The following is a 12906-nucleotide window of genomic DNA, read 5'->3' on the forward strand; positions in this document are numbered from 1 at the left end:
TCCTTCACTACAGACAAAGTTTCAATGCACTAAAATCTAGCTGCTGCTGAAGCCTTTCATGTTTTTAGCAAATTTTGAAAACCTCCTTGCTTTCTTCAAAAGCTGTCTCTAGACATGCCATTCTGTTCTACTATTACCTCATCCTGTTGCAACTGATTAAAAGACAATTTCTAAAGGTGAACGGAATTCCACCAACTTAACTCAAACCTGCTAATTGCAGCATTTAATGATGGGAAAATATCTGGTTCCAACACAGCCAAGAGACTAAAAATGCAAAGAAACCAACTCCAGATACCATTAATTTGGCATAAGTTTAGAACCAGGAAGGCGGAATGCAGGCAATGATCTGAGCACTTCACAGAGTCTGCGCAAAAGAGTTACTCATGCTCTGCTGAGCAGCCTACACTTCATACTTGCAGAAGCTGTTTTGTCCTCCTGTCTGCCTGCATTAGGCAGAGATGCAAACTGCCTCTTCCTCATACTGAATCAGAACGGTAGGCACCCAACATCTGAGCCAGAAAACTAAGCCTGCTGAGTTGGATGTGTTTTCATTAGAGTTTAGAGTGATTATAGTAAAGAGAAATGCCCCTTCCTTTCTGTCTGATGCCTAAATGCTGACTCTGTACTAGAGGCTCAGAGAGGGGACTGCAAACATGTGATTTCCTTAATTGAGGTTGGCAGCTACAGGGAGCCCATTGAATTAACAAATCCAACCCTCCAGACTCCTGGAGAGAAAGATAACAAGGGATTTTACACTTGATGTGTAGTCCTCTCATTTGTCAGCTGCTTCTCATTCATGGTGAATATACTTGTTAGCGGAAGGGAATGGTCTTGTTCCTTATGCTGTCACTTCTTCAGGCTGTCAGGCAGCAATGAAGTATTTCTCTAGGAACACTTGTCTCTGGATGTGGATAAGGCTGCTGGAAAGGCAGACCCTACAACTTTGAGGGTTGTTAGTCTTTAGGACCCACCAACACATGGCTGCAGAACTGCTGGTGGCAGGTGAGTGAAGGCAACCCTCATTTCTCCTGCACCTTCCCAGCCAAGTTTTCCCTTTCTTGTCCATTCTCTGACTTGGATTTGACTTGCTCTCCATCTGCTCCTTTGCTGTCATTGCATCTTACCATATTATGGACACTCCACTCCTGTCCTTGAGGTGCTTGCTAGTATGACGCCTTCTTCATTGGCCTGTGGCAATAACTATATTTCCTGCTGGTGCTGTCACAGTGACAGTTATATTTGCCTGTCTTGGTTGGGTGTGGACTTACTGATACCACTCTCAAGGACAACTCTTGTTCCTAGTTGGTAGTTGCTGAACTAACAAAGTCCAACAGCATAGTGACTAGACAGAGTATCTTTCCTATATTTAAGCTGGCCAGAAAAAAGTCTTGATATCAGTATCAAACTGGCATGGAATAATACATTCTGCAGACAGAATACCTTATTGGTATTTCAGGTTCTTGATTTCTAGGCAATATGTTTCCCAGTGCTTATAGCACTGCCCATTCAGCCCTTCACTACTGAAGTAATCTTTGACAACCATTCTTGACCATCTTGCACAGCTTTAAGTTTTGTGCTTTAATCTCTGACTCAATGCTCAGTCCTGCAGCTCTTGTCTAGCTGGAGGGAGCTGGCTCACTTCAAACCTTCCCTTCAGCAGTGGTCTGCAGTGATGCAGGAACTCAGACCCTCTATCCCTTCCTGGCTCTTGTTTTTATAATAGCTCTTGCAGCACACGCTGTACAACAGTCTGCTTCCCAGAGGTCCAATATTCTTTATAACCTGTTCACAAGCTGAAGTCTGTCTGTCTCTCTCTCCTTTCTCCATTATTCAAGGACAGAAGGACTAGCTAAGACAATATGCCAGATTTTTAGATGGTTATATTAATATGCAATGAATCTTACTGCTTTTCTCTCCAGCCAGAGTGGTAATTTTTAAAAAGAAAGTCAAAAACGACTGGTAGGTTTTGCAGACACACTCTTAAGTGTTTCACAGAACCTTTTCTACTTGTAGACAAGTCCTTAGTATTTGTTTTCTAAGGATCTGCCAGGCAGATCTACCTGTGCATTTTGATCCTGGGGTACAACATATCCTTCCTTTTCCATAACTAAGCACACCTATCTCAGACGAGAGAGTAAAGACTGTGAAGCTGAAAGGCAGATATAAGGTGCTGGTTTTCACTTAGGGCTGAACCCGTTTAGGCACCTGTTCATAGCTCAGGCTCAAAGACTGGGAAGTAGACCAGAAAATGTGTTCACCACCCTAAATCAACCTTTCCTTAGCAGAGCACAGCACTGCTCTCTGTACGCTAGACTGGAGGGAATTTAGAGTAGGTTCCTTCTTGGCTTGTACCAGAGTAATCATAAGAGAATACCTTACCTCTTTCTCTGCATCCTCAGCTCTTTGCTCTGCTTCTATCACTCTCTGTTCCAATTCTTGCATCTTCAGAGCCAGATCAGGAGGAGCGAAGAGGGGGAAAGAAACAAAAGAAATTAACATCACCTGGAGATTCACCTGTTTTACACAAGAATCTTCCATTTCTTGTACAGGTCTACAGATCTTTGGCATCTTTTGGGTTAACTGGACAGCTTTGACCAGAGGGGGGGGGAAAAAGAAAGTCTTTGACCTTTTCCAGCCTTCTGCCCTACTTTGAATTTACCGGAACTGTTTTCTCATTAGTGAGCTTCATCATTCATTACACGGGTCAAAGGAACAGTCCCAAAGTCTTGACCCTGTCTCTACAATTTACACACCATGGGCTCTCCCTGCAAGAAGCCTGTCTACCATGTGCTATTCTTTCCTGTTTTTATTTCAGCTAGGATTCATTCATAATGATAAATAAAAATGAATACATCTTGGAAAGCTCACAGCAGGTTCTCTACAATGCACATTATAACCAATGAATACTTTGCTTTGGCTTCAAAAGCACCACGGGCTCATAACTGACAAGATTAACAATGATCTTAATTTTCCTGTGCTTTTCATTTTAAAGAGCTTTGCAAACTGACAATTCTGTGATTCTCTATCTGAGCATTGCTGCTATTGAATTCAAGGAACACTGAATATATTTTTATTCTAAATGTATATAGATAATTCTCTGTGAAATGCAGATGTTCCTGGGGTTTCCCTAACAACTTCCTACTACAGCCCAGCCTTTTCTTTAATAGCAACTTAGGATCTCATTCAGTGTTTGCAAGGTTGTCTTCCACCATCTGCCCTGCTTCAACAGGTCTCAGAATTAAGCCCAGTAATACGAAGTCAGTGACACTAAGTTTCATCCTCTAAGCTGCAAAATTTGATGAATGCTTCACAGAGTTTCCAGCACTTACCTGTGTTTTACTAATGCAGGAATGACATAGAAGCAGCTTCAGAAGATTAAAAAGAACCATGCTTCAAGCAGAAAACAAACTGTAAGGGGAACTGAGCTCCTTTTCTCTCCAATGCATTTTATCATTCTTGATAAAGCACTGGCACCAAGTACTCAGGTTGGTCACTACAAGGACCAAACCAATACTTCTGAAAATCAGATTTATTTCTCTTGGGTTGATCACCCAAAATAGAGATGTCAGCATTCCTGTGTTTCTATTTTCCTTCCTTCAGATGGCAACGAGACAACTCTCCTTTTCATTCATACACATTGATCATAAGGGCTGACTGACACCTGTTAATATATCAGAAAGGTACATATATGTAGACACCTCAATGATCATATAACTAAAAGAGCCATGGCATAACAAATTCAAACCATGAAGATCAGAAAGTGCCACATACCTCTCAGGTTTGTTTTTTCAGTGAAGCAATCCAGTACATAATTTATGGAGCTTAATAACCAAAATGAGGACATTTCTTTGGCAGAGGAACAGAGAGATGCCACAGAAGATTGCAGACAGACAGCGGCCCAGTGACCGAAGATCCAGACTCTGAGAGTCTTGGTAGAGACCAAGCTCAAGGAAATCCAACACTGACAGCAGTGGTCCGGGTTATGACATGAGTCTCTGTCCATTAGGAACAGTGATCTACCCATGCATGTGTCTGTTAGTCTCCAGATAGTCATCACCACAGACAGAAACAAAATGCATTGATGAAAGACAGGAGCCAGATGCAGGCATAATACACCTTGTCCAACAAAGACTGTTTGTGACAGTAGCTTCCAAACCAATGTTCTCTGCTAGTTTTCCGATGAATTGACAGGGTCTATATTCACAACACAGACTTTAGATGAATCTCTGGGCCTTTTCCCAAAAGCTAATTCTCTTAGACTAATTATTGAATCCTCCACTAGCTGGGTATTGTCCACGAAAGACTCAGGTTATTTTAAGAAGACAGCACTGCTCTGACTGAAAAACTCCTTCTTGTCCCAGCCTCGTGACAGTTTGCTTTGAATTGCTAGCAATCCTGGTTGCTGATCAGGACAGAGAATGTATGCTGGGACCATTTCTGATCACTGAAGAGTTATGAAACTTCTTGTGCAAGCAGGGAGATCTGGCTACAGTCCGGTCAGATCAATTACTTTTGTCACCCTAATTCCTTCTGTAGCCTTAAATGAACTTGTACTTCTCTTAACTTCCTGTACAACATTGTTGAGTTGTCCTACTATGAACTGTTAAATAACTACTGTGTTTCTCATGTACACAAAATGAATACTTCAACCATCTCCAGTGACAGCTGTATCACTGGAACGTGCTCAGATTTAATACATCCATTCTCGTAAGACTCTTTTAAATCCCTCATTGAACTAATAATATTGCTCAGTATTTACATGGGTCCTTTCATTCAAAATGCTTTATAATTTGACAAATTCTACTAAGCAACTTGACCCAGGTCACCTAAAAAAAAAAACAACTTAGTGACCAAGCCAAATTCAAGTAACTCTTCTCCCAAACCTTAGCACAGACAGCTTGTATGACGAGAAACAGGCCTAGTTGTATAGCCATGCTTGCACGAGACAAAGGAGGCTTTTCTGAAACATTAATTGTTTATTGAAGTAAGACAAGCAGATTAAAAGCTACCCAGACGGTTCTTCTAAATGCTGCACAAGATCCTACTGTCAGCCATTCACACAGGCTTTCCCTCTCCTCATGGCTTAGAAGACGCAAAATAAAATTGAGCGAAAAAGAGTTCCTGCATGTCTCAGCCTCCTGTTGTTCTCTTCCAGAGCTCACTCCTAACCAGGTCATCTTGCTGCCAAGGTAACGGCCTGCTATGTTGCTCACCAACAGAGGAGTATCCCTTTCTTTGTGCATGTACAAGAAAGTCAGAGTAGAAACAACTGCCTGTTTCCAAAGGGACCAGATCCCTGCTGATGTCCACAACAAAGCAGGACCCAGGGCTCTTGTGCCCTGCAGGGGTCCAGCGGGGCAGCAGAGCCTTGTCTTGGAGGCCTGGGGTTACTCTGCACAGCCTGGGCAGCACTGCTCGATAGCTGAGTCTGGGCTACCAACGTGGAAGCTCACACCATGTGAACTAGGGCACTGGCAGTTAAACCATCGGGTTTTAAATTCTTCATGTTCTGAACAGTGATCTAGATTATTCAATCTAAGCGGATTTTAAAAATCTGAAGTATTTAAACTGTTAGCGCACATTGTACTACCAAAGCCAGGTATGAGTGGTCGGGGTATTTTGTGAGTAAAAATAGTAGAATCTGCCTTAAAATTATAAAATTGGTTACAAAGACTGATTTAAAATGTGGGAGATCGGGTTTCCAAGCCTTTCAATCAATAGCTTCCAGGCCCCTGCGACAACCTAGCTGGTGCACAAGTATCACATTGCTGTTAAAATCGTTCTTCACTTTCACTGGCAAAGCCAAATTTCTTTATTTTCAATTAATTTTTTTGTAGCTGCAAACCATATCAGAGGATCTCAGAGGCAATGCTCACCTCTGGTTGGTGTCACAGGTTCAAACTGTGCTCTTTTCGTATTTTTCAAGATCTTCTCCCCCACCCTCCCTAAAAATCTCTTTGAAAATGCAGCACTCTTTCAAATAAGACTGAATCTCTTCATTATCACAGATTGCAACTGTGATTTTTTTTCTCCTTGCAGTTCTATAAAATATATGATAAAAATCCCTGGAGTTGGCATCACTGTGCATAAAGTAGGCGCTTCCTTTAGTTCTGCATCACTGCCCATTGGAGGTGGAGAAGGATGCAGCGTGGACAGGAGCCCCAGTTGCTGTGACTGCTGGGGAGCCCTGTGGTGACTAGGAAGGAAGGATGGACGGACAGAAGGAAGGCAGGCCTGTCTCTGAGCAAGTGGTTACAGAGCAGTTGGGAACCTGAGGCACAGGACACCTCCCAGCAGCAGTGTTCAGCATAAGCGTTTTGTGCTGAGCATCTGCTCTGGTGCCTGGAGCCCACTTGTATCAGCAGATCCTGCCAGAGCTGCCCCACAGTCCCTGAGGCTCTCCCCTTCCCACACGACATTCAGAGTGGGGAATTGCAAGCCTGCTGGCTCTTTGACCCTTCAAGTGAGCCTAGGACGGTGCTGTGCAAGTAGTTACAGAGTAACCTGATCACTGAACCAAGCTGCTCCTTAATCTTAACAAAGGGAACCTCTCTTTGACTGAAAGAGCAGATTAATTGCAGTCAGGCCCCTTCCTTGAGGAGGCCCCTGAAGCAGATGACAATTACATCTCTGTCACGGCCCACAAACCTCCCTAAAGAGACAGTCGAAAGAGCTCTAGCAAGTCTTTTCTCCAAAAAGAAAGTTTGATAGGCAGGTTCTTTGTTCTGTGTGGGTGTAGTCAGGAAATTTCTCAAAGCAGGAACCAATAAAGCACAAGGCCACAGATTCCATAATGCAGCAAATGTCAAGCATCGCACATGAGTACTGGTTGACTCTACCAGACCTGTGCCACCTCTATACATGATTTTTTAATGTGCCTTGATCCAAATGGACTTTATGACCACTGTCAATGTTTTCCAAGGTAAGTAAATCACTAAGGTCCATCTCAGAAGCTACCTTGAAAAGATGAAGAGTGTACTTAGAATTGCATAATTTTTTTCAAATACGAAGGGTGAAATTAAGGTCTCATGCAGTATACGGCGTTAGTGGAAATGTAATTACAGTAAAAGCAAGGATGCAAATTGCTCCACTCTGAAGTAGATGTCATTTGGATGTTCTTACATCCAAAACCAAAAAAAATATACACACAAAAGTTACATAATAAAAAATGGAGCAAAAGTGAGTTTAGAACATATCCGTCATCATATACAGCTTACAAGCATTTGGAGTAAACTGCAGTCAGTTGTAAAGATTTCAACTTCACTAGCAAACTTTGAAAGAAACAGTTCTCACTTTCCAATAGTAATTGAAAATCTGAGCAATCTTGGACTGGACTGTGATAACGTAAGCCACATTTTGAAACAAAGAAGAAACCCCACAGCAACCTATTAACTTGAGTTTTATGCAAATTAGATGTTAGAAGCTTTAATTCAAATTGAAAAATAACTCAATTTAAGGCAAACAAAACACACCGAAAATCCACATCATGAGAGAAAAAAACCCCAACCAACAAAAACCTCAAATCTTTGCCAGTCCTCTCCCTTAGGATTGCAAACAAGTTCACTTAGTGTGCTTGAAAGACACCAGTAAGACATGCTTCTAAGACCAGACAGATACCATGCAAGTTTCTAACATCCGGATCTCAAAGTATCTCAGTCCTGCTCCTCAGTATCCCCAGAATGTTTTGACTGGATACACAATGTTATTCTAACACTATGGAAGGACATGTCCCCCTCTCCAGTCTTTGAACATTCCAGCATAATTTGTACTCCTGTAAGCTTTTGTATTGCCAGCCAACCCCTGATCCTGCTGTTCTTATGCAAAATATCCACCTTTGCTCAGCAGCTGCCTCAGTCACTTCAAATGTCCAGAATCTTGCTGGTACAGCGTTTTGCAGTAGAATCCAACTACCTGGAGATTTTCCAGTAAACAAGGCCAAATTCTTATTTTCACTAATGCCACTTTACACCACTTTGACAGGCACATCTCCATATCTCACTCAAGTGGTAAGCAGACTGCAATGCCATTCTGTAACCAAGGAAGAGATCCCCACTACAAGTAACAGTTTTATTAGGTGGCTCAGTGTTTAGGGATTTTTTGCTTTCAAGCCATAATTCAGTGCAGAGTAGAAGAAACCACCACTGCCTCACCTTCTCAGCTAACAGCTCTCGGATCTTGCTTGCCTGCAAGCGGAATTTGAAGAGCTGGGATTCCAATGCTAGGCATCGCTTTTGCCAGTCCATAGAGCTGCCATTCTCCACGGTGAGTTCTGCCATTGTAAAGTTAATCATCCACTTGGGACGTCGTCCGAGGTGCTCTAAAGAACCTACAGAAGAGAAAGAAAAACTTTTCACCCCTTGTGCCTAGTCTTCCTTGGTCCTTCTTACAGGACTGGTAACAGAGGCCATTTCTTCTGAAAGGAGAAGATAATGTGGTACTATCCCAACTTATTGATATTGCCCTCTGCCAGAGGTCACTTTTAATGTATAACAGATAAATATTCAAATAAACTTTTACCTTTGTGAGTGAGTAAATAATTTACTAATGCATCATACTGTATATTCCACAAACACCCTTACAGCCTTGCTCAGAATCAACCTATAGACTACAAGTATTTTTACTCCTGCGTCCTTTGCACCAGTATGACTGTAAATTCCAATGTCACTAAAACCTCTTACACATCACTCAGGTCACACACCCATTACTAACTTGGGGCACCAGTCTCATGCAGACTGTGTTAAGAGGATACAACAGTGTTCCCAACCTCTAACTGCTTGATACAGCCAGTCCACAATAAAAGTGGGAGAGTAGCTACACCATGGTGTCTAAACAATTGCTCTGTTAAAACATTAAAAGATCCCGGCCAGGGACAAACTAGGGCTGAAGACAAAACACATAGGACTACTGAAGCCCTTGTAGACATCAAGAGATACACACAACTCCACAAAGTGGAAAAACCTGTGGGTTTTGAAGATTTATTTTCTTTCTCACTAACTGTTTATACATTTCAGATACTTTGTGCTCACTTTGCAAGATATGTAAAATGTAAATAAGTGTTCTTAATCAAATTCAGGCATTTGTGAACACTCGCAAAAAGGTTTATAATATCAACTCAGCATGTGCAGCCCAGCAGCCAGCTGTATTACCCTACAACAACAGATGTTTACAAAGCCAGAACAGTTATTTGTTCATCAGTTTCACCTAAACACTGAAGGGTTTACTTATTAAAGGAACATCTCACCTGCTTGCAGGCAAATTCGGTGCTTTCCTTAACTGGGATCAAAGTAACAGACCAAGACTTGGGAGAGAGCAGTGAACTCACTCAGCCTCATTACCTTTACATCTGCTTTCGCAGAGTGGGAAAACTTAATACGTCCCGCTAGTTGTACCCACGTGCCAAGACACCTGGCTCATATTTTGCTTGTAAGAGACTTGACATTCAGGTTACCCTAAGTATATATAATAGTGTAAGTATACATAATACAGCAAGCCACTCTATCCAGCTATATCCCTGCTGTTCTGAGTTAAGGAAGACACATTTTATACCCCTTAGCTACAACCTGTAAGTTATTTTATATACAAGTTGCTTTGTTCAGTAATACAAAGTCTTCCAGGCAGTGAGTTGCCTGCCTTTGCAATGATTTGTGAAATCCTATTCCAGGTCAGAATGTAGGTTTAAGTAAAATAAGGAAAAAGGCACACTTGGTGTTTGGTACTGCATCACTGAAAACGCTGTGATAGGAAGGAAGCAGCACATGTCCAGCTCTACAGAACCAGAGGCCATCCTCTTCCACAGCCCAGTCTAGCACATCAATCTAATCTGAATCACATAATCCTTTTTGTAAGTGAACACAGCCCTTCCCTAGACCTGTGCAGGCAGTTTTGCTTCCACTATTCCTGTTGTTCTAGAACCTCACCCCTCTAATGAGCCACCTTCTAATTACCAGCGCAAATGTAATCATAACCAGCTTGTATCTGTTCATTCTTGTAGAATATTGCCCTTTAGCCTAGCTAGTTTTTCTCCCTCCCTCATATTTACCCCTTGGTATATTTATAGATATCAAAAGCTTCTCCTTAAAGACCTCATTTTGCAAGGCTAGAGGTAAGGGGCTTTTTTAGTCTCCTAAGAAAGCTCACCTCTCTCCCTCTGCACCTGTTCCAGCTTCAGTGCACATCATACAAAAGAGCTGGGTTTTATCTTTCTCACTCCCCTTCATAGACACAGGTGACCACTGCATCTGGAAGGCAACATGCGGCCTCACCAATGCCTTGTGTAAAGGCATTTAGTACTTTACACTCCCCTAGGGAACACCTCATCTGACTGCATTTGCCTTTTCTACAACCACATTACACTGGTGGTCAACCTTACGGACCAGCCAACACACCCAGAGTGGAGGAATCTCGGCTGGCTTCACCGTTGCAAGTGTCCGACACAGGAGTGCAGGGGGCCCATTGCAATGACACTGGAACACATTAGTAGAGCCCAGATCTGTGCCAGATCTCTACAAGATGAAGGATCCCTGTACTGTGGTTCACTGCAAAATGTAACAGGCGCACAGTTACCCTACAACTGATTAGAACATCCAAGGCTTTTCCTCCTCTGCTCTTTCTAGTAGTGCTCTCCCAGGTTTTCTGCCCACTTTATTACTACTTCTAATGTGCGATTTTACTTTGTGTCATTAGAGTTTATCCCATCCTGATTAATCCCCTGGGTCAGTCAAATTTACCTACCTTCTGAAAGCTCCCTCTCTTCACCCCCCACCCCCAGCACAAAGTCGTCACATTCTTTTCTGTCATTTCTTTGTCTACCCTATCACTCTTCTATTAATTCCCATCTCCTCCACTTAAGCTAATAACTTCCCCATGTGTCATCATACCAAATTGTTTCCAAAGGCCAGAGATTAGAATTAGCTTTTCCTCTCTCTAACAAAAACCATACCCTTTTTCAGAGAAAGGTATTTTATTACAGTGTCTCACATTTACCCCTAAATTACAACTTAATTTACAACATCAAATTTATTCTGAATTCTCATTTACTGTTATATGCATCACTCCTTCACCCTTGTTCTCCTAAACATAAGCAGTTCATCTCTACTTTATGAATTACAATAGCAACTTTATTTTGACAGACTGACTTTAAATCCTCGCTACTGGACCTGCCATATGCCATTTTTTTGGTAATTTGTAACAATTTTAATCCACAAAGTTCTTTGATTTGCCCTCCACCCCAAATATTGGTACTTTTCATATTAGATAAATTTATATGGTTATATAAACCACATTTATAGGGTTATATAAACTAGTTCTTCTTTCCCTTTTACATATGAAGAGGTTGGGAAGCAGATACTTACAGGTGCAGTATTCTTACTTTAGGAACACTGAAAACAGGAGGCAGCTACTTTGTTCAAACAAGCTGTGAATTTCAAAACTTCATTCTTAAATGCATCCAGATGTTTCTTAAAGAGCAGTTTGATTTTCAGTGTTAAGTATCAAACAACTTCCAGTGAAGATAATGGGAGCTACAAAGTCCTGAGAACCCAGTGGGGGAAAATGACTGAAGCAACTGCTAAATGCAGATTTGAGTTTTGACCGTATCTGTAAGTTTTAATCAACATCAGGGACAGCTCAGACACTAAATGCTATACCCAAAATAAACAATATATTTACTTGGAGTGCCCATATCCAGTCGTAAATCTGATGAAGCTAAAATTTATATCAGAATGTCATTGTGCTTTTTTGGTTTTAGACCAGAATCAGCTCATGTTCCAGATGTGGTGGATCCAGACTAGCACTCAAAACACTTCAGAGGCTTTATATGTTTCCACCTGAAAAGCCTTCTGAGAATAAAAAGCAATTAATCAACATGAAGACTTTCAAGTACAGATATAAATGCAATTAAAGTGTTTGCAGCTTTATTCATTCAGTGTAAAGAATGCAGACAGGTGAAACAGTATTTCCCTAATTCAAATGCAAGTGTCTCTGCAGCTGGGGAAACAGTTTACCCAGGCTGTTATAAGGGATTCAGTCAGCACAGGAGTGCAGTTCTCAGCACCTGCCAGTAAAATGCACCAGTCTACCTGAATACTGGTCTAACTTTTAGATAGCCATCTTACTACAAAAGGAATCAGTAGAAGCGTGATAAATGTAATGCATTAGGGGAGAGAGATTTTCTCCCATATCACTGCATCAACACTAAGAGTGTCAGCAGTATGGGTGATGGTCAAAAGTCAATGTGGAAATCCCATACTATTCATCAACTCCCTGCCCCCTGTCACCTCAATTCCCACTTCACAGCCAGTTTCACCCTCCAGTTTTTTAACCCTGAGGCCATTGGAATTGTTCAGCCACACGGTCATCTCCAGTTCATGTGTGCGGCCTGGCATGTGCAGAGACGTGACAAGCTTGGGAAGGGCAGGGCTTGGCAAGGGCTAGGGCAAAAAAATAAAGAAAGGAGAATTCCTCTAGATCAGTGCAGGTGGCTTGATTAGTAGAAGTGCCAGAAGGCAGGATGCGGGATCCCAGCTTTGCCAGTCTCCCTCTGGAGACCTTGCCCAGCACACCTAGGCTTACCAGGAAGACAGAAGAGATGGCAGGACTTATATGTATTTACTCTTGGGCTGCATTTTTTCCCCTTGTGCCGCCGTTCCTCCCCCCACCTTCTCCACGCAGTTTCAAGGACCAAAGTCCCAGACCCGAAGTCAAACTTACGTATTTTAAGCAGCGAGCCTCAATTAACAGAGATGACAACCCCAGAACGCTCCCGTCAGCGCTCTTACCATTGCCTTGAAGAAAGAAAAAAGAGGAAAGGCTACGATAGCCAACCCCCCCTCACACCAACCCTCCAAAGCCCACGATCGCCCTCTCCCCACGCGAGAGTCCCCTGGCAGCGAGGAGGGGGCCGGCACC

At 42.3% G+C, this 12906-nt stretch overlaps 1 protein-coding gene across 1 annotated transcript in view; it reads right to left on the bottom strand.

Annotated features, from left to right (window-relative positions):
* The window catches only part of PLEKHH1 (pleckstrin homology domain containing, family H (with MyTH4 domain) member 1), a 44197-nt gene extending 35921 nt beyond the window's left edge, over window positions 1-8276 (bottom strand). The window contains exons 1-2 of the mRNA XM_010185369.1: window positions 8151-8276; window positions 2380-2442 (exon numbers count right to left, since the gene is read on the bottom strand). Coding sequence (XP_010183671.1) covers window positions 2380-2442; window positions 8151-8276 — 189 coding nt within the window. The remainder of the gene's footprint in view (window positions 1-2379; window positions 2443-8150) is intronic.
* Window positions 8277-12906: the final 4630 nt, after the last annotated feature.

This window comes from Mesitornis unicolor, unplaced genomic scaffold (genome assembly GCF_000695765.1).
Source record: "Mesitornis unicolor isolate BGI_N332 unplaced genomic scaffold, ASM69576v1 scaffold755, whole genome shotgun sequence".
Lineage (NCBI taxonomy): Eukaryota > Metazoa > Chordata > Aves > Mesitornithiformes > Mesitornithidae > Mesitornis > Mesitornis unicolor.